At 39.2% G+C, this 25,074-nt stretch overlaps 1 protein-coding gene across 2 annotated transcripts in view; it reads right to left on the bottom strand.

Moving 5' to 3' along the window:
• LOC122639609 (serine/threonine-protein kinase BLUS1-like) overlaps positions 1-18,219 on the bottom strand; it is a 43,422-nt gene extending 25,203 nt beyond the window's left edge. For both annotated transcript variants that reach the window (XM_043832487.1, XM_043832493.1), the window contains exons 1-8: positions 17,870-18,219; positions 11,503-11,757; positions 11,265-11,389; positions 11,094-11,138; positions 2,405-2,486; positions 2,241-2,309; positions 1,792-1,962; positions 1,643-1,708 (exon numbers count right to left, since the gene is read on the bottom strand). In XM_043832487.1, coding sequence (XP_043688422.1) covers positions 1,643-1,708; positions 1,792-1,962; positions 2,241-2,309; positions 2,405-2,486; positions 11,094-11,138; positions 11,265-11,389; positions 11,503-11,757; positions 17,870-18,043 — 987 coding nt within the window. In that variant the 5' untranslated portion in view covers positions 18,044-18,219. The remainder of the gene's footprint in view (positions 1-1,642; positions 1,709-1,791; positions 1,963-2,240; positions 2,310-2,404; positions 2,487-11,093; positions 11,139-11,264; positions 11,390-11,502; positions 11,758-17,869) is intronic.
• Positions 18,220-25,074: the final 6,855 nt, after the last annotated feature.

Below are 25,074 nucleotides of genomic sequence, written 5' to 3'. Positions count from 1 at the left end.
CTGTGAGAGGCAGCCTGGTCTGATGATGTGGCAAGTTTTTGTTGGTTCGACGGAGCATCACCTAAGGCAGCCCCAGCCCAAAGAGAAGGATGTGAAAAAGAGAAGGGACCAAGACAGAAATTTAAAAAAAAAAAAAAAAAAAAAAAAAAAAAAAAAAAGTTGAACAGTACCCGAGTAATTGTTCACGTGAACAGTGATTTGGGGGCTGATATGGACAGCTGGTGTGAAGATTAGCTATTGGATGTTGGTGGAATATTCTATTAGAAGTTGCTATTAACTTAGTTTCTATTTTGGTAATAGTTTCTTAGTTATTAGTCTATGTATCTAGTAGTTTCTAATTTTGTTTCTTTTTTTTTTTAGTATTCATGTTTGTTTAGAAGGCTGGATTCTATAAAGCCTTATTAGTTTCTAAATTCAGTTTTATCAAGTTAGTACTAGTTTCTAATTTTAGATTTAGAAAGTAGGCTTAGCTTATATTTAGAAGTCTCTATTTCTTAAGTTTCTATTTCAGTCCTTTGTTTCCTTTTAGTTAGATTTAGTTTCTATTTTCGTTTGGTTTCTATTTTGTGAAGCTTAGGCCAAGCAATAAATGGGTCCCATCAGTTGTAATTGAATTAAGATTTGATTAATGGAATTTCTATTGCTTGCTTGCAAGTGTTTGGTATGAGAAGACTTGTGTTCAACAGCTGAGATAGCTGTCGGTGAGAGACCCCAGGCTGAGATAGCCTACCCCCTCCTATCCCTATCCCTCCTCCATCCATCTATATCCCCTTCTTCTTCTTCATATCCTTTTTTTATGTTCTTCTTTCATATGTAAACAGGAAGAAAAAAAAAAAACAATAAAAGTTTTAGTTATTCATCCTTATTGTGTTGATCCTGGCTGCAATCAATCTCCCACTGGTTTCCCTGGTTCGAGGTTGACTTTTGCATTATCTACTCTCCCACATTGTGATACATATTCTTCCTCTTCTATGTTGGACTATCGCAGGTACTGTAAACAGACCATCCTGTTGTCTGATCTTCTCTGTAACAGCAGCTACTGTTCTACAAAGATCCTGCAAAAAAATCCCTCCTCCAATACTGTTCAAATAAACAGTTTTGATCATAGTTTTAGTGTTGAAACCCACCACCAGCAGGTCCGTCTACCAGATCTGCATCAATGGTAATTAATGCTCCAATTTCCAACTTTTCTTAATTTATTTTCCTAGTTCATCCTCCATCCACAACATAAATATCAAGTTGACCTTCATTTACAGCATGGGAAGTAAAACTACTTGGAGTAGTGTGTCAAATGGTAAAACAGAAAAGCAACCAAAACAACAATATTAAATGCCTGAGGTGGACTATCATTTTGGAACACTTAAAAATCCAAAAAATATGGACAGTGTCCAAGGAATAGGAGTAAAAGACTAGCCTGACTTAAACTAGCAATAGTGCAAATATAAATTAAGTAATATCATAAATTTCAGCCATGTCAGAAGTCTTTTTTCAGTGCTTCAGTTTCTAAATTACATCATAGCAAAACCCAGAACAGGCATTCAAGTGTTGCATTCAGGAAAAAAATGAGCAACAAAATCAAACAGGGAAAGAAAACCACCAAAATAGTAACACAAATTTAAGACATCACGGAAGCTTTTCTAACCTGTGACAGTGCTTCTTGCTCTGCTGAAGGCATTTTCTTGAGAGCTAGTTGTGCAGCATCCTTAAGCTGCAACGCCACGAATTCATTAGGCTCAAGTTCAAGACAGAACAAAGAATGACCTCTACGTTGCATCAACCAAGGTCGCTTGCCTGGAGGGTTTTTACACGTTCCCAAAGTGGTGGCAAGCCAGTTAAGAGGCTCTTAACAGAAAGCTCTGGAGGCTTAGCATTCTTGAAAAAGGAGTGTTTCAATAACTTTTCTGCTGTTGGCCTTCTTGTTTGGTCTTTCACCAGGCACATGGCAACCATTTCTTTAAAGGACTGATCACAACTGGAAATCCCTTAATTAGATATTAGGATAAAATTAACTCTTCAAAAACTAGCAAGAAAGTTGTATATAACAAAAAAAACAACAACAAACACAGCCTTATCCCAAGAAAGCTGTATATCACATAGGGTCCAAACTCGATGTTCTAAATCCTAATGCATGCCATGAATGAAAACAAAGAAGAAATCATGAAACAGAAAATGGAAAGGTTTATCTATAACATAGATATAGTCAACCACCAATCTTTCACCAGCCCAAATGATCACCATACCTTGGAAAACTTTTTGTCTCGGTCGTAATCAAGTCCAGGAGGAGCATTCTGGATGGTCATCAGGAGAACCTACAGGGAAAGAGAGTAAAATAATAGGTTTCCTTAATTTCCATCAAATCTTCCAATCTTGATTAGAATATCAATTCCCCAATTTCAGAAAATACCTTCATAGGAGGGTACTTTGAAAAGGGAGCATGACCATGAGCCAACTCCAAGGCTGTTATTCCAAATGACCATATGTCAGCTCTGCAAGCAAAAGATAAAAAGTCAACCGGGTGTCCCCACCCCCCCTCAAAAAAGAAAAAAGATATATTTGAATACACTGGTTGTTATACAGAAATTTTGATTCACTTATCGGACTTATATTGAAGTGCTCAACCACAAATGAAAGTTAAAATGTCATCAAATAAAGTTCCTTCCCTCTTTTCGGAAGAAGCTTAAAGTTGTTTATTAAAAACTATTGTATGAAAATATGGCTAATCATATAGACCTCCGATACCATAAGTTCAGATGTTAAGAAAAAATTAAATTGACCAAGATAGGGATAAACAAGGTAGAGGAATCAAGATTTAAGTACATCCAAAAACTGAAACAAACAAAAGAGCAAAAAAAAATTAGAGACCCAAGAGCTTAGCTAAAAGCCCATTACTCAGTGCTAGCCCCACTTATGCGGGGTCCTGGAAAGGGTGACTTTGGAGTCAGTCCTAACCATGGAAGAAGAACTCGACCGAAACCTGTCGAAACCCCCGAGTTAACTCGGTTTCGCAGGTTTCCGAGACGAGTTGAAGGGGGAATTTATAAAGTCCATGGTTTCGACTAGTTTCAACTGGTTTCGACCATTTTTCGGTAGTTTCGACACTTATGCCCATCGAAACTTGGGGAAATATGACTTGAAACTAGGACAGACAAGTATTTATGCCAGAAACCAAGACAAACACTTATTTATGCCTAATAGCATTTAAGTAAATGTTTTTGTATTTGTATTTCATTTACTTAAGATATTATTCATAAATAAGCAAAACCCCCCTATTTGTATCCAATAAAAAATAGTTAAAAAATAAAATTCCAAAAGGAAAAAAAAGTCAACCCCCCCGTTCAAGAACAAAAACTGGATTTTCGACGGTAGGTGCAATTTTCAACTTTCTAAAGCTAGGGTTGTTCTCAAATCTAAAAATTCCATAAATCTTAATATGGTAAAACATTGCTAAAAACCAAAAGTGCGGTAAAATATTCATTTGTTTTGATGTCCAAAAAAATATTTTCATTCAGAACGATTTTGACAACATTTGTGCATACCAAATTAACTTTGACCGGTACATAACTCCTTCAATATAAATCAGATTTAAGCAATCCTGGATTTGTTTGGAAGCTTTGCAACAAAGCTTCCAAACAAATCCAAGATTGCTTAAATCTGATTTATATTGAAGGAGTTATGTTCCGGTCAAATGTTATTCGATATCATGTCCAAGAACAATATACAGTATCAAACTTGGATCAAAACCACAAGTATTATTTTTAGTGTTCTCTATGTGAAACTAATGCGTGGATTGGGTTTAAAATGTAAAAAATAGGTAGCAAAACAAGAATCAGGGCAAAAATACAACTTCTCTGCCTCGAAACCAAGGTCTGAGTTAGCCTAGAGAAAGTCCCAGATTTTGACTGAGATATGGTCGAAACCTAGACGAACTCAGTTTCTGGCTAGTCGAAACCCGAGTTTTAGAACCTTGGTCCTAACATTTGTCATTTTTATGCGCAAAGTGGCCGCCATCAAGACTCGAACCTAGGAATATGCCCCAACAGCCCGAACCTTTTACCATTGCTCTAAGGATTGGCCCCTACCGAAGAGCTTAGCTACACTACATAAATAGACATATCAGCATCTTGTGAAGTACGGGGGTTCAATATCAAAACAAATGAAGGAGCAATGCTGGATGACCCAGCAATGTCCAAAATGAAACAATCAGCTGATTCAGTTAAATCACCCAAATGGTCTTATTTTATAAGAAATAAGCCTAGGGTTGGGTTAAATATGTGTTGGGCCTTTAGTCCAATGGATTTTCATTGTAATGGGCCACTTTAATGGGTCTATAATATGGGTATGACTATATGCTAGGCATACGGGATTAGTTACTTAAGTGTCTTTATTACTCTATTTTAGTTGTCATTAAGTGTTTAGTTAGGCTGGATTAGGATTCTACAAGTCCAATCCTGTTTTGAGTCAGTTTAGGTAACCTTATTAGTTAAGGATGGGGTTAGGCCTTTCCTTTTTAGTGTAGAAGTCTATTTTTGAGTCTTATATATAAGTTTATGAGGGAGGCTAGCATTGTACGAAAATTTTGATTAATGAAAAGTGTTTGCTGCTCTTTTTCTCCATTGAAGACCTCTTGGGTTTGATAAAAAGAAAAAAAACCCTTGTATGTGATCAAGGTAGATTGGTGTTTGATCCAATCAAACACCTTGCGGTGTGAAGCCCGAGTGGATTGTTCTATTGCTCATATTCTGAAACTACTGTTCTAATATTGGATTTGCTGGTTATTTCATCTCTTGCTCTGCCATTAACAAGTAAGTTCTGAATATGTATCTGATAGTTTTAGCCTTGCAAATACGATATGGTAGAAAAATCCTAGAGTCATATCATATTTTGACTTAAATGTTATTCAGTCCCACAAAGGAATTTGATTCAAAATTGACAGGGTCTGACCTGTCGATCTGGAAATATTTTAGATTTCCTATTCTGTCCCTACCCCATTCTAGCTACTGTTTTACGATTTACCGAGCTACTGTATATGACTTGTTATATAATTAAATTCTGATACATAAACAGAATCAGTTGACAAACTGAACCCTAATTCTGACTCCAGTTCTGATCCCCAAAATTACTGCATTGCCCCTGTCCTGGTCTAACTAGGATTGGTTCATATTTTCTGATCCAACCATCCGATTGATCTCAGATTTTCAGCAAGTGTTACAATCCCCTATTACCAAAGTCGATTTGAGTTTTAGCCTATTCTAAGTTCTAACAATCTGATCTGATCTTGTGCTATCTATTATCTCACTAATCTGAATTACTTTTTTATTAAAAGATCTTGTTTATTGGCACTGTTTTGAATTTTCAAATTCAGTTCTACATTACTAGCCCTTTGAAATTATGTTTCAAAATTTAGCATTCTTTTTTAAACCTTTTGAAGCTTTATCGCACACTTCAAAATTTTGCACCTTTTGAAACCTTTTGGAGCCACCCAGCCTGCATTTTTCTCTTTTATTTTCTTGAATACTGTTTGTCAAGAGTTCAAGACTATTTTTAGAAAACAAACTCCGTGCTTTTTATTACCTTTTGTTCTCATTTTATTTCTAATAAACAAATGAGGGGGAAAAGTTGCATTAATTGAGGCAGGATTTTTCATATACTAGTCTCACTTTTCTAGGCTGGAGTTAGTCAAACAGTTTCTCACTATCAACATATTATATCATTTCTTTAACACCTGCATAAAATATACGTAATAAGCATAGTCCAGGTGGTTAATGGTCCAACCAACTGGATGAATGGTTCAAATAACCAAGTTAGGTGGTCTGTTAGACCTCTCTTAATCCTATGGATTTTTTCAAACGTAACTTTCATTTTTTTCTTTACTTATTTATTTTATTTTTTACTTTTTTTTGGGGGGGGGGGGGGGGGGGGTGGGGTGGAGCAATAGTAGTTTTTTGTTTCCTTTCTATGTTATTATCTTCCTAAACTTCTCCATGCATCCAAATGGCAGAGAATCTTATGTTTCTTATCTCTTTCTCCTTTTCCTATTATCTTTTCCTTCACTTTTTTTGCAACCAAGCATAGCATTAAAGACATCAGCCACAAGAAGATAGATATCTTATTCAGTTGAATGGAAGTATAGGTTCAATGGCTGGGGACTTAATCTCTCAAATCATCCAATTCATATGGAACTATAGTCTATAGGTTCATCTGACTGAAACACAATGTTCAGTTATGTAAACCCGATAAGGGTGTTTTAGTCTTTTTGTTCTGTTTTTCCCCATAGCTTATATAGTCGGCTATGTAGGGACCTTTATGTAATTCTGCCTCTCTAATTGAATGTTATAAATAAAGCTGCTTAGTGATCACATTCATCACTTAAGCCATTCATAAAATCCTGTTTTGTTAACATGACATCAGAGCCAAACTTTTCTCTGATCTAGGTTTTCAAAACCCACCACCCTCCCATCGATTTTTCTTCCCTCGATCTCCTTTCTCTCCTTTCTTCTTGGTTCCCCTTCTTCACCTTAGGGCAGCACTAATGAGGTGATCATATCATCTAGCTGCTGCCCTCAAACCTACCTTTTTTTTTTCATGACCTGATTTCTGCTCTATAGCTGCTGGGAACTATCTCTGCGATATTGAAGTTCTCCATATTTTTTGAAGATCAGGCCTCTATCCCTGTTGAAGGCTGATTTTCCATTGTTGGGGCTTCATCTGCAACCTTGACCAGCATCTATCCAACCTCTACAAGTTTTTTTGAAGACCCCTAACCCCAATCGATCTCTACTTTCAGGGTTTTACAAAACCCTGACACATATCGATTTTTGTGTTAAGGCTGGTTGCTGCTGCTGATTTTTTCAGAGAAGTTTCTACCACCAAGAGGGTCACTCAAACTCATATTCAGCCACAACTTCTGATTTTTTCGCAAAAATTCTGCTCTTCTTTTCTTGGGATCGATTTCTCCCAATATCAATTCCAGGGTTTTGGTTCTTCCTGGCTGGCTGCATCGGTTACTTGCTTCTTCAACTCATTGATTGGCTGCCCCAATGACAGGCTCAGATTCTTCTTCTGCAACTTCTGGGATTGATGGACAGCCCCAGACTGATTTTCTTCCCTTTGCTGCTCCTATCAATCTTGATGGAACCAATTATCTCATGTGGTCTAGGTCTACATATTTGACCATTGCTGGTCGTGGGCTTACTGGCCATATTCTTGGGACTACCTCCCATGCCGGCTGACCCTGGTTCTCTGCAAGAAAGGTGGCTGTCTCATGATGCTATGGTCATGTCTTATTTAATCCACTCTATGCAACCAGATCTATCCGGCAACTATTTACTCCTGGAAACAGCCCATCAAATCTGGAGTGCTACCAAGACTTATGGGTGTGTTGGAAATGATGCTCAGGTGTATGAGATTCGCAAGAAAGTTCATGACACCACTCAGAAGGAGCTGTCCATATCCAAGTACTATGCTGTCTCATGATGCTATGGTCATGTCTTATTTAATCCACTCTATGCAACCAGATATATCCGACAACTATTTACTCCTGGAAACAGCCCATCAAATCTGGAGTGCTACCAAAGAGACTTATGGTGTGATGGGACTGATGCTCAGGTGTATGAGATTCGAAAGAAAGTTCATGACACCACTCAGAAGGAGCTGTCCGTATCCAAGTACTATGCTGCCTTAAAAGCTTGTGGCAGCAACTGGATCATTACTACGACTTTCAGCCATTATTGCTACTGATATTGCTGCCTATCGCACACACGTCAACAAAATCCGTGTATATGACTTCTTGGCAGGTCTGAATGTGGAATATGACCCTATTTAAGTACAAATTCTCAGCCGGTTTCCATTTCCTACCCTAGAGCAGTCCTTGCCTTGGTTCATACGGAGGAGACTCGCCGGGCTGCTATGTTTCATTCTTCTACTGTTGATCACTCCGCCTTACAAGCTAATTCCAGCCTACTTCTATTACCATTACTGATAGTGGTATTGCTGCCTCCAAAGAGCCTGTCAATTGTGAACACTGCAACAAACCTTATCACACTAAGGCTCAATGTTGGAAGTTACATGGGAAGCCTGCTGACTTTGAGGCAAAACGGGGTCATGGGAAGTCCAAACCCAAGGCCAATCTTACTGAATCTCCTGCTGCTGCTGCCCCTTCTACCAACATTGGGCTTACTCAGGATGAACTCCTGGCTTTCCGTCGCATACTATAGGCCTCTTCCACTGCACCTACTATGGCTCCTGCACCTGCTGCCCCTCCTTATTCTCACTTTGCCTCAGGTATTCCAGTCAGTAGTCATTGCGCATCGGCTGTCTCCAGTCCTTGGATTATGGACTCCGGTGCTACTGATCACATGACTGGATCCTCCCATGTGTTTCACCAATATTCTCCCTCTTCTGGAAAAGATAATGTTCGAGTGGCTAATGATTCCCTTTCTCCTATTATTGGAAAGGGTTCCATTCGCTGCTCTCCTACCCTTACATTAAATTCTGTTTTGCATGTTCCCTCCTTTTCTACTAATCTTCTTTCCATTAGTAGTCTAACCAAAGATTTGAACTGCAAAATAACTTTCTTTCCCTCTCGTTGTGTCATACAGGATTTGGTGAAAGGGCACACGATTGGGAGTGGTAAGGTACATGGTCTCTACTTACACGACATGGGTCAGCCTTCTCCTCTATCTGCTTTATCTTCGGCTCATCAGTTACATTGAACCACTTCTCCTGATCTCCATTTATGGCATTGTCGGCTTGGTCACCCTCCACTTAGAACTTTAGCTTTTTTGTTTCCCCACTTAGTTAAAGATTGTCAAACGGATGAGTTTTTATGAGAGGCCTGTGTTTTGACCAAACAGACTTGTTCCAGTTATTTGCCATTAAATAAAAGAAGTGTTTCTCCCTTTGCTTTAGTTCATACTGATGTGTGGGGCCCTGCCCCGTCATGCTGCTATTTCTAGTCATAGATGGTTTGTCTCCTTTATAGATTGCTATACTCGTACTACCTGGGTGTACATGATGCAACACAAGAGTGAGATTTTTACCTGTTTTCAGCTTTTTCATCGTATGGTTCAGACCCAATTCAATGCCACCTTAAAAATTATGCATAGTCATAATGCCAGAGAATACATGGAGGTTCCAAAATTATTTGGCTGAAAACAACATTGTTCATCAGACCAGCTATGTTGACACTCCGGCCCAGAATGGAATGGCTGAAAGGAAAAATAGGCATCTTCTAGAAGTGGCTCGGGCCATTATGTTTGCACGGCAAGTTCCTTCTCAATATTGGAGTGATGCTATACTTACCGTTGCCTACCTCATCAACCGAATGGGATCGACTATCAGGAGACGTTTGCCCCAGCTGCAAAGTAGAACACTGTTTAGGTTTTGCTGTCATATGTTATCAATTTAGGCTGGGATTTGTAGCAATTGCACGTAAAGAATGCATTCCTTCATGGAGAGCTGGAAGACATTTATATGGAGGTTCCTCCAGGTTTTTCTAGTGACAAGACTCATGGGAAGGTTTGCAAGTTAAAGCGGGCATTATATGGGCTGAAGCAATCTCCTCGGGCTTGGTTTGGCAGGTTCCATAAAGCAATGATCTTTGATGGATACAAACAGAGTAACGTTGATTACACTTTGTTCATCAAGCGAAATGGAGATAAGGTCACTGTTCTTATAGTCTATGTCGATGACATAGTTGTGACTGGAAATGATGCAGATGAAGCTTCTCACTTGAAGACTTTCTTGGGACGAGAATTTGAAATAAAAGATCTAGGACAGCTCAGGTACTTCCTTGGGATTGAAGTTGCTCGTTCTCCCAAAGGCTTTTTTCTCTCCCAAATGAAGTATGTTCTAGACTTACTCTCAGAGATTGGTTTGTTAGGATGTCATCCGTGTGACACTCCTTTGGAAGCTACTACTCATCTACAAGAGAAGGATGGTGATCCAGTTGATAAGGGTCAATATCAACGGTTGGTAGGAAAATTAATTTATCTCTCCCATACTAGACCAGACATTGCATTTGCAGTAAGCTTGGTCAATTAGTTTATGCATGATCCCTACTCCACTCATATGGCTGTTGTCCTTCATATTCTCCATTACTTGAAGTCAGCTCAAGGAAAAAGGGATTCTCCTGTCCCCGCATGATCATCTTTGCATAGAGGCTTACACAGATGCAGATTGGGGTGGTAATCCTAACAGGAAATCCACTTCAGGTTATTGTACTTTTGTAGGAAGTAATCTTGTCCTGTAGCAAAGTAAAAAATAAAATGTTGTGGCGAGATCCAGTACTGAAGCTGAATTCCATGCTATGGCCCAGGGCATATGTGAGTTATTGTGGCTTCAGAGTTTACTCCAAGATATTAGTGGTTCTATTCATCTTCCAATGATGTTGTACTGTGACAACAAAGCAACGATCAGCATTGCCCACAATCCAGTGTAGCATGACCGTACCAAACATGTGGAGATTGACAGACACTTCATCAAGGAGAAGTTAGATTTTTGGCAGATTTGTATACCTTCTGTGAAGTCCGGTGATCAACTTGCTGATGTCTTCACCAAAGGGCTAAGTGGGAAGTTGTTTCATCCTTGTTTAGTCAAGTTGGGCATGTGCGATATCTATGCACCAACTTGAGGGAGAGTGTTGAGTTATGTAAACCCGATAAGGGGACAAAATTGGAAGGGAAAAAAAGGCAGAAGTTTTTTGCTGGGCAACCCAAAAAGAGAACTGAGTACAAAGACCATGGAAGTAAGGAACTTGATAGAATCAAGATGACTCCTGTTTTTTTATGTATTTTTAACAAAGTAACAAATTGATTTTTTACAATGACTTTAAAGAAATCAAGAGTGGAGGCATTCGCTACGTAACTTGACAGAATCAAATATGACTCATTTTTATCTATGTACATGTATTTTTAACAAAGAAAAATATTAAATAATTAGACAAAGTAACAAATTGATGTTTTACAATGACTTTAAAAAAATCAAGAGTGAAGGGGTTCGCTTGATGAGCTACGTAGCTTTCTATGCGTAGGAAGCTAAGGCACAAGTAAGTATTAGAGGTCATCCTATGGCTATGTAAATGGGAAAGTACTCACTTGAAATCATATCCACTTCCTGGCTGCAAAACCTCGGGAGCCATCCTGCAAAATAAACAATGTGTTGGAATCCAGCAAATGTAACAATATCAGACAAGAAAACAATGGAGCATAATATCAAAAATAGAGCACCAGAAAGCAAAATGTTCTCTGAAAGGAAAAAATTCTAACCAGCATGGTGTCCCTACAAAAGTATTTCTTGAACGCTGCCTGTCACCCTTGTCAAACATGCACGCTGAAACTCCAAAATCACCAAGTTTCACCACACCATTACCATCAAGGAGAATATTTCCAGCCTGCAAAGAAAAATGTTACAAAACTATCCTGTCTTGTGATATATCTGAAAAAGTTCATCTTTTAAACATGTTAAGATAATGAAGAAAACAATGTCCCGTGCATTTTAACCAACCTTGACATCACGATGGATATGTCCATGTCGATGGAGGTACTCCAAAGCCTTGAGGGTTTCTTTAAGGATAGAAGCAATTACAGACTCTTCAAATCCATCAGAATATGCTACCTTCATAAGGTGCAGGCAAGAACCCTCTGCCATGAATGGCATAACCACCCAGAGATTTCGTTCAACAACAAAAGAACAGTATGCCTTTATTACATTCGGATGATCTATTAAAAACATAGTTTGAGCCTCCTTTCGTATGTCTTCCTATGAAGTACAAAGAAACACAGTCTTTAACATAAAATTAGAAATCACCAGAAAGAAAACATCATATATAAGACTAATTGAGAAACAGCCATGACCACTCACCTACTCATATCATATATGACCTGTTGACATCTCGTCAGCAAAATGCAGTTTTTGAAACTTGAATGGCTTTACAAGCCTAATAACGAAAATGCAAACAACATGATAAGAGTTCAAATGTGAACATTTCCTCACCCTGGTTAACAATCAAGTTGGGTCCCACAAGGGTTCAGCTGTGGGTGCAGTGGACTATAGATTCAAGCTAGAAATTGGGTAAGACTTCAAAAATGGAAGGTCTTATAAAAAGCCTATAATCTATTTTGATAGAGACAGTGGTATCTTTGAAATTAACAACATTGTCTTCCTACAGGCATTAAGTCTGCTTTCTATGGTGCTTCAAGTCACTCCAGCAGAATCAAACTAGCTTTAGTATGCAAGATTTCATTCCCTTCTCCTCTCTCCATTAGTTCATTTTTTGTGTTCTGTTTGTTGCTGAATGCTCATTGTCTGTACCCCTAAGGTAAACTATTCCTAGCTTTATTTTCCATTTTAATTAACCTATAAACAATATCAAAATCTTGCCTCCAATCACACAATCAACTACAAGAAACCCAACAGCCTTCTAATAGTTTAATTTGATTTTCACATGCATTGCAGAGTGATTATCATGTCTTCTGTAAGAAAGTATTTCTTCCTAGAACTTTTCAATCCAGAAACTTTATGATAAAATTCCTAAAGATGATTTTCTTTTAGTCCACTATTCAAATTCTAGCCTCCAAAACCAAGCTTCTGCAATTTCATAACCAATTCCCATTAAAGTTCTACATCAGTAACATTTACGAATTAAATCTTCATGATGACAGAACAGAATCGAGTCTACTGAAAGAAGCCTTATCCAGCTACTTGGGTCACCCAGAAAATCCTCACGAGAAAGGACATTAAGGTCATGTTTGGATGATATTCTGATTCTGGATTCTGGGCAACAATCAGAATCAGGTGGTGTAGAAAGACAAAGTTGGGGCCCACCAAGAAACCAAGACAGTGCCACAGAGCTTATCACACTGCCAAGAAATGGATTATCAAAAGGATATTATCGTTTTCACAGTTCAGTTGGCTCAGGTATCATATTACATGTCTGGAAAAGATTATTCTAGAAGAAGCATGAGTCCTGTTAAAAAACAAATAAGCACATGAAACTGTGAAAACGGGGTTGTTGGAGAGTAATACAAGTGCCGTGCTGCTAGGCAAAGCGGTGGAGTACTGCACCCTAGACATATAATACAAAGTAATCTACGTAGATCATTTCTTGCAGCAAGTAGGCATCCTTGTCAGAGCCTTGACACAAAAAGCCCCCAAAAAACAGAAAGGCCATTGTGGTCTCTCACAGTACCAATTATCTAAGGGCCTTCCTAAAGATTAAAGAGCAACAAACTCCACAGAATAACTTGCCTGGCACATCTGAGCTATCAGGATATGTAAAACAATTAAGTAATTAACATTACCTAGTCAATCCAAGAGTCATATATGATGATTTTTGGGGAAAAATGACTTGTGTCTATGAGAAGATTCCTCATGCTGTTTTGGTCCACATCAAAACTAGACCCAAACCGTAGGGCCAAGAACCAGCCCCAATTAAGCCCAACCTTGGGTTAACCTGGCGAGGGTTAGCCCCTGTGATATTATTGCTGGTGGGGCCCATTAAGTCGACTCCAAAGAGCCACCAGACCTAAGTTTAATTTTCTTAAAGTGCCTTTTCATATTCCAATGTGTCTTTTCATTTTCCTAGGCTTAGTTAATGAGCTGATTTCTTTTTTCTAGGTGCTTTAACTAGACTTTTCAGCTTTCAAGTTGGGTCTTTTAAGATTTTTATGTAGGAGTTCAAAAGTTTGTGAAAGTAATTAATTTTACTGGGTATTAGTTTCTAGGTAATTTAATGCTTTATTGGAGATAGCTTCTAGGTGATTAATGCTTGAGTCCAAGAGTCATATTTATTTTCTTTATATACTCGTGTAATCAAACAATGAAAGGAAGATTTGAAGAATAAATTGCATATTGGATTTCATTGGAAATCAGCAGGTGCGTTTGATCACCTTCTATCTCTCCCCATCTCAATCTCATCTCTTCTCCTCTCTCTCACGATACTCTCTCTCATCTCTCGTCTCTTCTTCTCTCTTCATCCAAGATCAGAATCTGATCTTAAAACCTCGTCTTCTCCCTTTATCATATCCCTAACCTCCCTATAAACTAGATCTGATCTCTCTATTACAGATCTGAACATTCCGCCTGCGTCATGGGTTCATTCTCTTGATCTTGAAACATTGGCCCATCAAGAGAAGAAACCATCGGCACTTCTTCCCTATAAATAGTGTTCTCCCCCTGAAGAGGTGGCAATAGAGGGAAATATGCTTCAAACTCATGGAAGATTACGTCCATGATAACCAAGACACAGCGGGAAGGCGGATGATAAAACTTGAGCCCTTTTGTGTAGCAGAGTAACCAATAAAGATACATTTGAGACCCCTGGTATCAAATTTCCCATGAGGGTGATCGTTAAAGGCAAAACAAACGCAACTAAAAACCTTTGGTGGAACTAAGAAGGAAGAGGAACCCAGAAGACCAGCAAGAGGACACCGAAAATCTAAAACTCGAGTGGGCATTCTGTTAATGAGGTAAGCTGCAGTCAAAACAGCTTCACTCCAAAAATAAGCAGGAGCATGCATCTCAAACATTAGGGAACGAGCCACTTCCAACAGGTGACAACTCTTGCGTTCCGCTACACCATTTTGGGCAGGTGTATCAACACAACTAGCGAAGGATAACGTCATCTCCTTCTGCTTGGTTTCGTGAATTTTCTTCCTCAACTCATAAACCTAAGCATCATTCCCACCTGGGAATAGGTATCCTTGGCCGCTTTCTAGATCTTGGCAGCAGTATCCAACAACAAATAGCCCCTTGCAATATTGGGGACCATTGAATTAAGAAGAAATGACATTACCAGGGAGTTATCTGAACTCCATTTCCTTTGAGATGGACCAGCAGCAATAGGTTTCTCAGTTTCACCTATAAGATACCCGGCAAACTCTCGAAAATCAATAGATAGGAAACAGGAACAAGACCATATCAGGTAATTGCTCCTATCCAACTTGATGAAGCAAACAAGAAACGAAGGAAAATCACTACGTCTCACGACTCACTCCGTCAGTTCTAGTTGATGCAGTAGTAACGTTAGACATGATTGATGATCCCTGAAAAATCACAGGTAGAGAGAAAAAGTATCTTTCGAACATGTAGCAACGACTGATCTTCACAACGATTACAGATTCACAAACAGAGGCTCTCAAGCCATATAGATCCATGCTGAAGAGCACCAAAGAAGCATAAAAGGGGGGCTGCGAGATGAAAGGTGGCCCGATGAGAAGGGGCGCTGCGAGAAATAAAGAGAGAGAGAGAGAGAAAGAGGCAGAAAAGAGAGGCGAGAGAGAGAAGTGGACGACAAGAGAGAGCTGAGTATGAGGGCGAGGGAGGCGAACGGCAGTGGCGGCTCCACTGTGGTATTAGGGTTTGGATCCAAAGGTGGATCCTCACTCTGATACCATGATGATTTTTGGGGAATAATGACTTGTGTCTATGAGACACCAACCATGTTTTATTTATAACAGAGTAAGATGAGGTAAAAGTACATCAATCCAGAAGGTTACCTACATACATCTTATCCTACAACTTAGTTGGTTAATAGCAGAACCAATGGAAGATAATCAGAAATGGGTTTTCATGAACGGCTATTGATTAACTAAGCCAGTATATCTATTGCTGACAAGTTCCTACTGCTATGAGTAAATCTATTGCTGACAAGTTCCTATTGCTCTGCTTGGCTGTATAAAAAAGAGATAAAAGTGAAAAAAAGTGCAAGTTTCTCCTTGGTTGGAGAGGTGAATGGGTTGGTTTTCATTATTTTTTTTTTGTTATGATGTCGAACCAAACAATCCATGGGAAGTGAATCTCCTCTCTTTTGCATCCTTTTGCTTTCCCTCATTCTCCATCCAGCCAAATAGAGCCTTGTAAATTCTGATAAAATCAGAAACCAGTAAGCATAAGCATGATACCGATACACAACTTACTATCCAGGATTATCAATGGAATGTCACTCATTGAACATGTAGGGATACTAAGACTTATTGTTCACCTAATTACCATATAAAAGGTAATCACTTTTGGCATCGATAACACCCCACAAGAAGCAATCAACAATTCCCGATCCCTCTAAGAGAACTAATGCTCTTGATTTATGATTGATTAGAATCATTTCCACAAACTACTACTAGTTACAACAGCAAGTTTGTGAGCTATCCCAACAAAGTCCCCTTCGTATATTATTTCCTTGAAATGCGTTGGAGTCAGTTATGTGGCTATCAGATCAGCAATTACTCAAAAGCCTTCATAGAGATTAATCACTCATATAACAACAAAAGCAGTCAGCAGTCCCAGGTTCTTCCAAAAGAGCCAATGTTCCCCAATTCACTAGAATCCTTTGCTACCAATGGATCCTAAATACCTTCTGTGGCAATAGTTGCCCAACAAATGTGGTTGAAAATTAAGAATTTAGTTCCCTTATTTCTTCAGCATCAGTGACAACTTTTGTAAGAACATCCCAGTGCATGAGGCTCCCACTACTGCAGGGTCTGAGAGGGGCAAATGTACGCAGCTTTACCCCCTGCTTCTCAGGAGAGGCTGTTTCAAAGTTTTGAACCCGCAACCAACAGGTTGCAATAGCCCAACTTACCCGTTGCGCCAAGAGAACCATTCTTTCCTCCTAAACACTTCATTCATTTCTAGTCCATGAAAAATAACCTCCCATAAGAAATACAACAATAAATTGGCAGTTGTAAGCGAAGGCAACGTTCCAATGCTGGCTACTGCTAACATAACCATGGAGGATTCTCCATAAGCCATAATAAATCTAGCGTGCATAGAAACAATAAATTTGGTGAACTTTGTATTCCTTACATTGACATCTCAAACCTAGACACTTTCTAAAGTTTTCACTCCAAACTGCCAATTATTCATGAAAGTTTCAATCACATGAAGCAGTTGTTTTGCAAAATAAAGTTTAGTCTTTGTGGGGGTTTATTTTCGGTTAAACAGTGAAACATGCAACCGCATGTCAGCATAAACTCCCCTAGAATGCTAACATGCAAAATGAGTTGTACAAAGAATCAAAGTCCCATATGGCAGAAATATATGCTTCTGCGGCACACAGCATTTGACTTCAGTGGCATTAGTTGGAAATGCAAATGGTCAATAAGCTAAAAAAACTCCAATCTGAGACATCCATTGGGTGTAGAAGACGGAGCCTCGTTCACCAAACAACTAAGCAACCACATATTTCTCATTCTAATATGAAAAGAGGCATGACTGCTTGACCTAATTTTAAACATGCAGTATACATAATGAAGGAAACACAAATTTTCCATGGCATGCATCAGTTGCAGAGGATTGACAGTGGGATCGGTATTTGTCAATACAACAGAGTGGAAATTCTGTAAGCATGCATGACATATACTGCAAAACAACAAAATCAGCTACCTTGCAGAAACTGAACAAAACCTAAATAGGGAAGCCAAATCAAGAGTTAGAGTCAGCCGCTTAATTCCCCGTTATAAGCTCATGAAAGAATTGGAGCAACAAAGCAACAAAGGAGACGGTATATTTGTACGATCAGTTCATAACACTACTTGTCTCTGAATCTAAATTTGGAAATTCAACTCTCTATTACTTCAGATAATACCAAAAACTAAGCTTCACTCCATGATGTCGAACCACATCATGGTTCAAACTCGTAGGGTGAATTGGAAAACATGCTCAATGGAAGACTCAAGATGATCAATCCAATTCCATTCTTGAGCAAGACGTGAAATTCAAATACCAGTTCCAAAATTAATTCATAAACCAATGAGCAAAATCGACACCCTCCTACTATAAACCTCAGCAATCAATTTAGAGTGTGGCAAATAAATAGTCTTCCGTAATATATTGGCGTAATTTAAAAAAAAAAAAAGAAAATTGGGATACGAACCAGATTGCTGTTGCAACGATCGAGATCCAGACACTTAACGGCAACAAGTTCGTTGGAAGGGATATAGATCGTCCTATAAACGGTAGCGCTGGCGCCATGCCCGACCTCCTCAAGGAGCTGGTAATCATTGGGATTAGCGGAGTAGCTTTTCCGGCCGTTCCCCATCCTCCCCATACACAGAAACAAAGAGCGAAATAACCCCTAATCGGACAGCCGCTTGCTTCAGTGTGTTCGAGTTTGGTTTCCGTTTATAATCTGCTTTTTATTATAACCCTTGTTCGCCGCTGCGGATGACTCGGTGCCCGCAGCTCTATTTTTCGTTGACCCTCAAAAATTCTACCTCTACCCTTTTAGAGACGAGACGACACGAGACAGGGGAGAGAGAGATGAAGACGATGGATGGGCTTCGTCTCGTCAGTCATCACCCGTCAGGGTGGCTCAAAATCTTTCGATATGGGGGAGATGCCGAGTATGGACATGGCCCAGTGGGTTGCTCTGTGATTGGACCATAGACACGTGGGTGCCGTACAATACTGGACGGCTGGCCCCATTTGCCCTTTTTTTTTTAAATAAATTATTTTGTGAGGAAGAAGAAAATAAATCACAAGAAAATCTCTTTTTTCCTTTTGGCGTTTCTGGACTCCCGGAGATCCAGCTTTTCCTTTCTCAGTCATATCAGTCGATGATTCAATTGCCTACTCAACATCTCATGTTTATCGCTTTTGGGTTTAGACTAATAGAAAATATGCACAGATCATTAACAGGGAACAGTGCTTAGAGTAACTGAACAGACTAAACAGTTATACGGAACCGTATGATTTGCTAATGTGCGCCGAATGCGCTAATCTGCTTTTGTCCTCTTTTCGCCCAACCTCTCATGGAGCACACCTACACTGGATTATTATCTTCTCTAGTCCTAAAGTGTGGCAGTGCATAGTGCTAGGTAGAGATGTTGATATGGACCATTGGAAACAGCAGTTGCTAGGCTTCAACATCTCCACCTAGGATTACAGCACTGCCAAATTATCACATTTTAAGAAATTAAAGAGGATAATTTTCCCACTTACACTACTCACCAAAAAAAAAAAAAAGGAAAAATTACATCTCTCCCCTGTACTGTGCCCTAATTACAAGTTCTTCCCTTTAATTTTCCCATCTTACATACGATTTTCCAGTAGTTTCCAAAAAATATTAAGACCTCCGCTGCCGTTAGCCTCTCTCTGTTCAGTGGTGACGTGGCATATTTATACCTTTTTTAATATCAAAATTAACCCTTAGACCTTGTGAGAATACCATTATACCCTTTTGATTAATACCAAAACTAACCTTGAGACCTTGTAAGAATACCATTATACCCTTTCGATTAATAACGAAGAGAAGGGGTTTCTTTCTCTGCTTCTTCTTCCCCACTTCGTCTTCCTCCTCTGTACCTGGATATCGCCGGCGATGAAACCAACTGCCATTGACTGAGAAGGAGTTGAGACGAGCATTCTCTCCTCTTAGCCTGAAGGCCTCGTGATCATAGGCCAAGGCGGTGTCGAAGGTGTCCTGCCAGAGCATGAGCCTGCGTCATAGGTTTGGCAGCAGAGGAAGAGGAGGAGACGCAAATGGACAAATGAGAGCACAGAGACCAGATGAAGGGGGTAGGGGACCAAGAAAGAGGAAAAATTCAATAACAAATAGAATAAATACACAAAATCTACATATTAACAGCTACCTTGGAAAAGAGATCACTTCATTCTAAATAAATCCTCTCAACATCATCAAATGCTTCTCCCATACACATAGAGAGAACTTGAACATGGCATAACATGTTAGAAACACAGGCCCATCACAATCACGAACATCTCCAACGCACAGCAGCTATCCCTCACTAAGACATTCACATGTGTTTAATCAAACATCAAGATGCGAGACCTAAACTCTAGGAAGGATATGAACAGAAACACATGCCAAACATCAAAGAAAATATCACAAAGCTTCCCCTGGATTGTAGAATTGTAAGCACTGATCACCCCATTTCTATATAAATCTCCAACCCAAACATTTTGTCCGTTAGCAAGATAAATTCTGATTATATAAATTGAAATCGCTTGAGTTGGCCAGACCAAGTGATCACCGGCTCCCAAGATTGACGGTGAACGACGTCGAATTACCACCGACCAGAAGGCTGCCATCAACCGCCTTGGATAGCCTATGGATGATCATGAATCGTATCACAGATCAAGGAAGAAAACCCTTTTTTTAAGCAAAGAATCTGGAATATTCAAGAATTCATCTTCAACTTCCATCCACGATTCCAGAAGACGTAATCCGTTCTATTAAAACCCAAAATAAGATTGCGATGGCAACAACCCCAACCCTTCATTCCCTGGTGGGTTCGGAGTCCTCAGCTCTTCAATGAGCGATCTGATGCATTTTCATTCGATATCAAACGCAACCACCGGACGTGATGGAGTGATGTGTGGATTGAACTTAACCAGTCAACATGCCTTACATTCTTTCAGAAAATCCCTCGACCTTCGTTTTCGCCGGAGATACCTTAGAGTTCACTGGAGATGAAGACCGGTGATTCGTTTCCTCTGTTATGGGTGTTTTAGGTTGAAGATGAAGGAAAGGGCAGCATTGTAATATAATTTCTGTTGTTTTAGTACAAGGGTTAAATAGTCTTTTCCAAGTAATATCTAACAACAGGTTACCACCGTAAGCTGGAGGGGATCAAAATATAAGGTGGGAAAATCAAGGGGAGGAACATGCAATTATAGCAAAATACAGGGGAGAGGGATGTAGTGCCGAGTTGCCTTGTCCTGCCGTGCTACGTAGACACAGCATGATAGGAAATGACCGCCTTACCCCCACTCTGGCAAGGCGTTCGGGCAAGGGTAAGGCAGTCATTTCACGCCTTGTTGTATCTGCACAGGCAGGCAGCTCGACAGTAGAGGATCCAAATTGAAAGATTTCTATCTCCTATTTTTGCCATGCAATGGTGATATGTCGTACCAAAATTTTTTAAGAAAAAAATATGGTATCTTAATTCAAAATTAATATAATTGCAGACTCAAATTCAATTATACAATACAATTTGGAATGATAATAGGACGAGGCGATGCAAATTTTAGTTGAGACTAGATTAGGGTTCAAACCCGGGATCAATTTGGATCTGCCTCCAATTTTTAAATGGTGGAGGTTTTTTTAGAAACTTAAATTACATCTGAATTTAAAGTTTTTTTTTGGCGTCTCTTGAATGCAGGATTCCCTGTCAGGGTTACCATTGTCAAATGGATTACTATCGACCCATCTTGTGTTCTTTGTGGCAATAGTGATGAATCGATCTGGCATTTATTCCTTGCATGTGATTGGTCTAAATGTATTTGGGTTTGTGGTCCGCTTGGACTAAAAACTGAGCATCTCTCAAGCTCTTCCTTCCTCAATCTCTGCTCTTCTCTTCATGCATCGTTGGCTATGGACAAGCATTGCATCGTTTGGTTTTTTTCTATTTTTGCCATTACTTGTTATTTTCTTTGGTAAGTAAGGAACAAGGTTTTAATGTAGGCTGCTAAGGAAAACCCTCTAATTGTTTATGAAAAATGTTACTAAGTGGACTTCTGATCTTCGGATCTGTCTCCCATCTTTGAACCAATCTGTTTTCTTTGATAGTAGTTCTCATCCACTAACTTTATGGTATCCTACTAACACTATGACCACAATGATTGGTTTAATGGTCGCAGGCCTCTATGAACCCGAACTTAATTTAACAAAGTGGACATTTAACCTTTTGATAGATGGCAACAGTCTTGCTACAGATGCAAGTTGTATCAATGTATAGGACTCAACTACAGCAGCTCTCTTTGGGTTACTACAGGGCTGGAAGAAAGTTCGACAGGAGGGGATTGATATCCATCATGTTTGGTTGCAAGATAAAGGCTTATATTCGTGGCTGACTAATCCGACTGCTGCCACCATTTCCTGGTCTTCCCTACCCCTATTTTTGCAAATAGCTAAAGTCTCACACAACTTTATGAACATTACATTTCACTACGAACTGGAGAAGGAGATAAATGCTCCTTTTCCGCCACTTGGAACTATCTAAATTTCTTGTTTATAAAGTTTTTCTTTATTTCATCAAAAAAAAAAAAAAAAGGATCTGCCTTGAAATCGTTATATTTCAAGAATCTAAGATTTTTTGTATTGATTCGACCAAAGCCAATCGAATAGAATTTGGATTGGCCTTGAACGATCCCAATATGTATCACTGATCGAATTTTTTAAACCTTGGACTAGATTCAACTTGTATGAGACATTGCTCAACCCTCCCATCCCATCCATGAAACAAGCATGAGTCTTACCAATTTTACAATGCGACTAGAGCAGGGTAGGGGGGAGGCTTCTTATGCTATTTTTTTTTTTTTTAATTTATTTAAATGAAAGGCTTCTTATGCTATTTGAAACCCAAACTTGCCCTACAGTCAATTTTGGTCTCATCAAACACAACCCTTTATTGTTGCCTTAGGGGATGTTCCCACCCATTGCCATTCATAACTTGAAACTCCAAGGGTGTAGCTCATTTGGTAAGGAAGCGTGTCTAAATTGACATGCATCCTGAGTTTTACTCACCTTACCCCCTTGGCCAATCCCATGGTTTCTATATTTTCCATAGATTTTATTGCTGACCTGGTGCACGTGTGTAAAAGCGTATATACGTGTCGGGGACTAGTTGGACCTCAAATCTAGACACCTTCGTTAGCAATATATATATATATATATATATATATATAAATAAACGTAACTTGACATGTGACTAAAAACACTAGCATCTTGCATATTAAAAAAAAATTGAGATCTACCCATCCACAAAAGTTCAACCCAACTTGATCTGCCTACATTCCTAAAGTCAATAACCCATAAAAATAATATGAAAGGTAAATGAAATATGTGAATGATCAGTTTCATCTGATCCTTGTCTTGTTCTCGCTCTTATCAAAAAGAAAAAAATAGTTTCATCCGATTAATATTAATAAAAAAACAAAAGGCATAAGAAAGGGTCTTATTAGATATCAATTTTTTATAGGAATATTATTTGTCCTTACTAACTTTCTTAAGATTCCATATTTCCATAATGTTACGTGTACAATTTTAAGAAAGTTTTAACCCAGTTTTAACCACTTTCTGTATTTGTGTATGACTGAAATTTGACATACAAGAGAATGGTGTGGGTCATCTGATCACATGAACCCACCTTTGTTTTTTTTTTTTTTTTTTGATGAAAATAGAAATATAAAAAAAACTATCTAGTTAACATGTACATAGATTTAGACATACTAGCAGCTTTAGCCAGATTACCAGCCAATAACAGGCAAAAAGGGCGAGGACTAGTTCTAAAAGTGACATTTTGGCCTAAAGAATTTATACAAAATAACTCCTTCACTAAAGGCCACGGCCACGGCTTTGTAGATGGATGTGGGAGGAGTTCGGCTATCTCCTGAGAGGCACACCAAACTTCTTTAACCCGTAATCCCTTGTTCCTTGCTATCTCGAGCCCATATTTAATACTAAGTACTTTAGAGGCATAGTCACAAATAGATTTAGTAAACCCGGCTACACAAAAGCTGAGGCTTCCGTTGATCAAGCTAATGCACGCCCATCCTGCATGGTTTACGTGAGGATTTTGGTATCCTGCACAGATTAAGACAGGGTAAGTAATATAAGGGATGGAAATAGCTTGTAATGCGAACAGATCAATGCTATCATTCTTTACTTCATGGGTTGTGGTTTGGGGGGGGGGATTTTTAGAAGCTCCAATTAGCTGGTTGTTTGTTCTATAATCCAACTTGGATTGGGTTTTTCCCTTCCTATTACCACCTTGTTTCGCATGGTCCAAATGAAATAGCACATAATAATGAATGCCCTAAAAAACCAATTTAAAGAGTTCTTATCTAGAGATCGATTAACCAAAGTAGTAATGCAGTAATTTTTCAGAGAAGAACTTCTTAAGCTTTCAGTTCTCAGGCCCAATGGTCCTGCAGCCCATATTCTTTTGGTCCAATCACATGATAGGAACAGGTGCCAGTAAGATTCCGCATCTGTCCACAAAAAACACAGGTTATATCCATCTTGGTCCATTTTGATAGGACCACCTTGCTTGGGAGACCTGCATTTAAAAGTTGCCAAAAAAATATTTGGAATTTAGGGTGAATTTTTAATTTCCAAAAAAATTTCCACCATATGGATCTAATAGGATTATTAGCTGACACAATTGAATTTAGCGATTGAGCAGCTAATTTGGTGCTAAATAATCCATTCCTGGCGAGTGTGCACCACCACCTGTCTTCATCAGGAGTTAGTAATATTTTGTACACATGAGAAGACACATGCAAAGGAATAGTAGCATTATGAAATGTGTATTCCATCTAGAGTTTAGCGTAAGGTTAGCAACTTTGGCATTTCGCAAATCCATATTCCGTATAGAGGGAAGGAGAGTACCTCTGTAAGAAGGGATCCAGGGATCGGTCCAGAAAAAAGTGGCCAGATTCACTCAAGCCCAATGACCACAGCTTCTACTTAGGTGGGCCTAGGCCCGGCTTGAGCTTGAACTCATTGTCTGAGCACTTGGGTAATCACCCTAAGGATCCACATCCTCTACTTCCACTACATGTACTTCCATCCTACTTCCCTTGCTTCTCAGCCCGCCACCTGTCTTTTTGAGCATCCAACGACTGGGATTCAATATCTGAACCACTAGAAACCCACTCAAACCAACCCAACCCATTCGGTTCTTATCGATCAAACCAAACCAAAGTCCATTTTCAAAACCCTAACTTAAAATCATCTACATCGTTTTGTTCAAGTTCAAACCCTTCTTCCCAAACGAAGAGAAGAACCGCCGTTGCTGCTCTCTTCTCCCATCAACCCGCCATTCCATGAACCAAGAGGATCGATGGGGAAGAAGGTGAGTTTTGAACGACCCTTCTTCCCAAATCCAACACAAACTGTCGTTGCTTTGCTCTCAGACCCTTCTTCTCGTTCCTCTTCTTCTTCCCACAAACTCATAAGCAACGAACATCGAATAGAGCTGAAGAGAAATTAGAGAGTTGGGTTGCCAACCACTTTGCTTACTGCTACTACACATCTTCAGGAATCAGGAACAAATCAAAAGCATTCAAATCACGAAATCTAAAATTTAAAGAAAAGGAAAACAAATTTATTGT

Source organism: Telopea speciosissima, chromosome 1 (assembly GCF_018873765.1).
Source record: "Telopea speciosissima isolate NSW1024214 ecotype Mountain lineage chromosome 1, Tspe_v1, whole genome shotgun sequence".
Taxonomy (NCBI): domain Eukaryota; kingdom Viridiplantae; phylum Streptophyta; class Magnoliopsida; order Proteales; family Proteaceae; genus Telopea; species Telopea speciosissima.
Note: the sequence above shows the minus strand (reverse complement) of the source record. Positions and strands in the feature narration are given on the sequence as shown.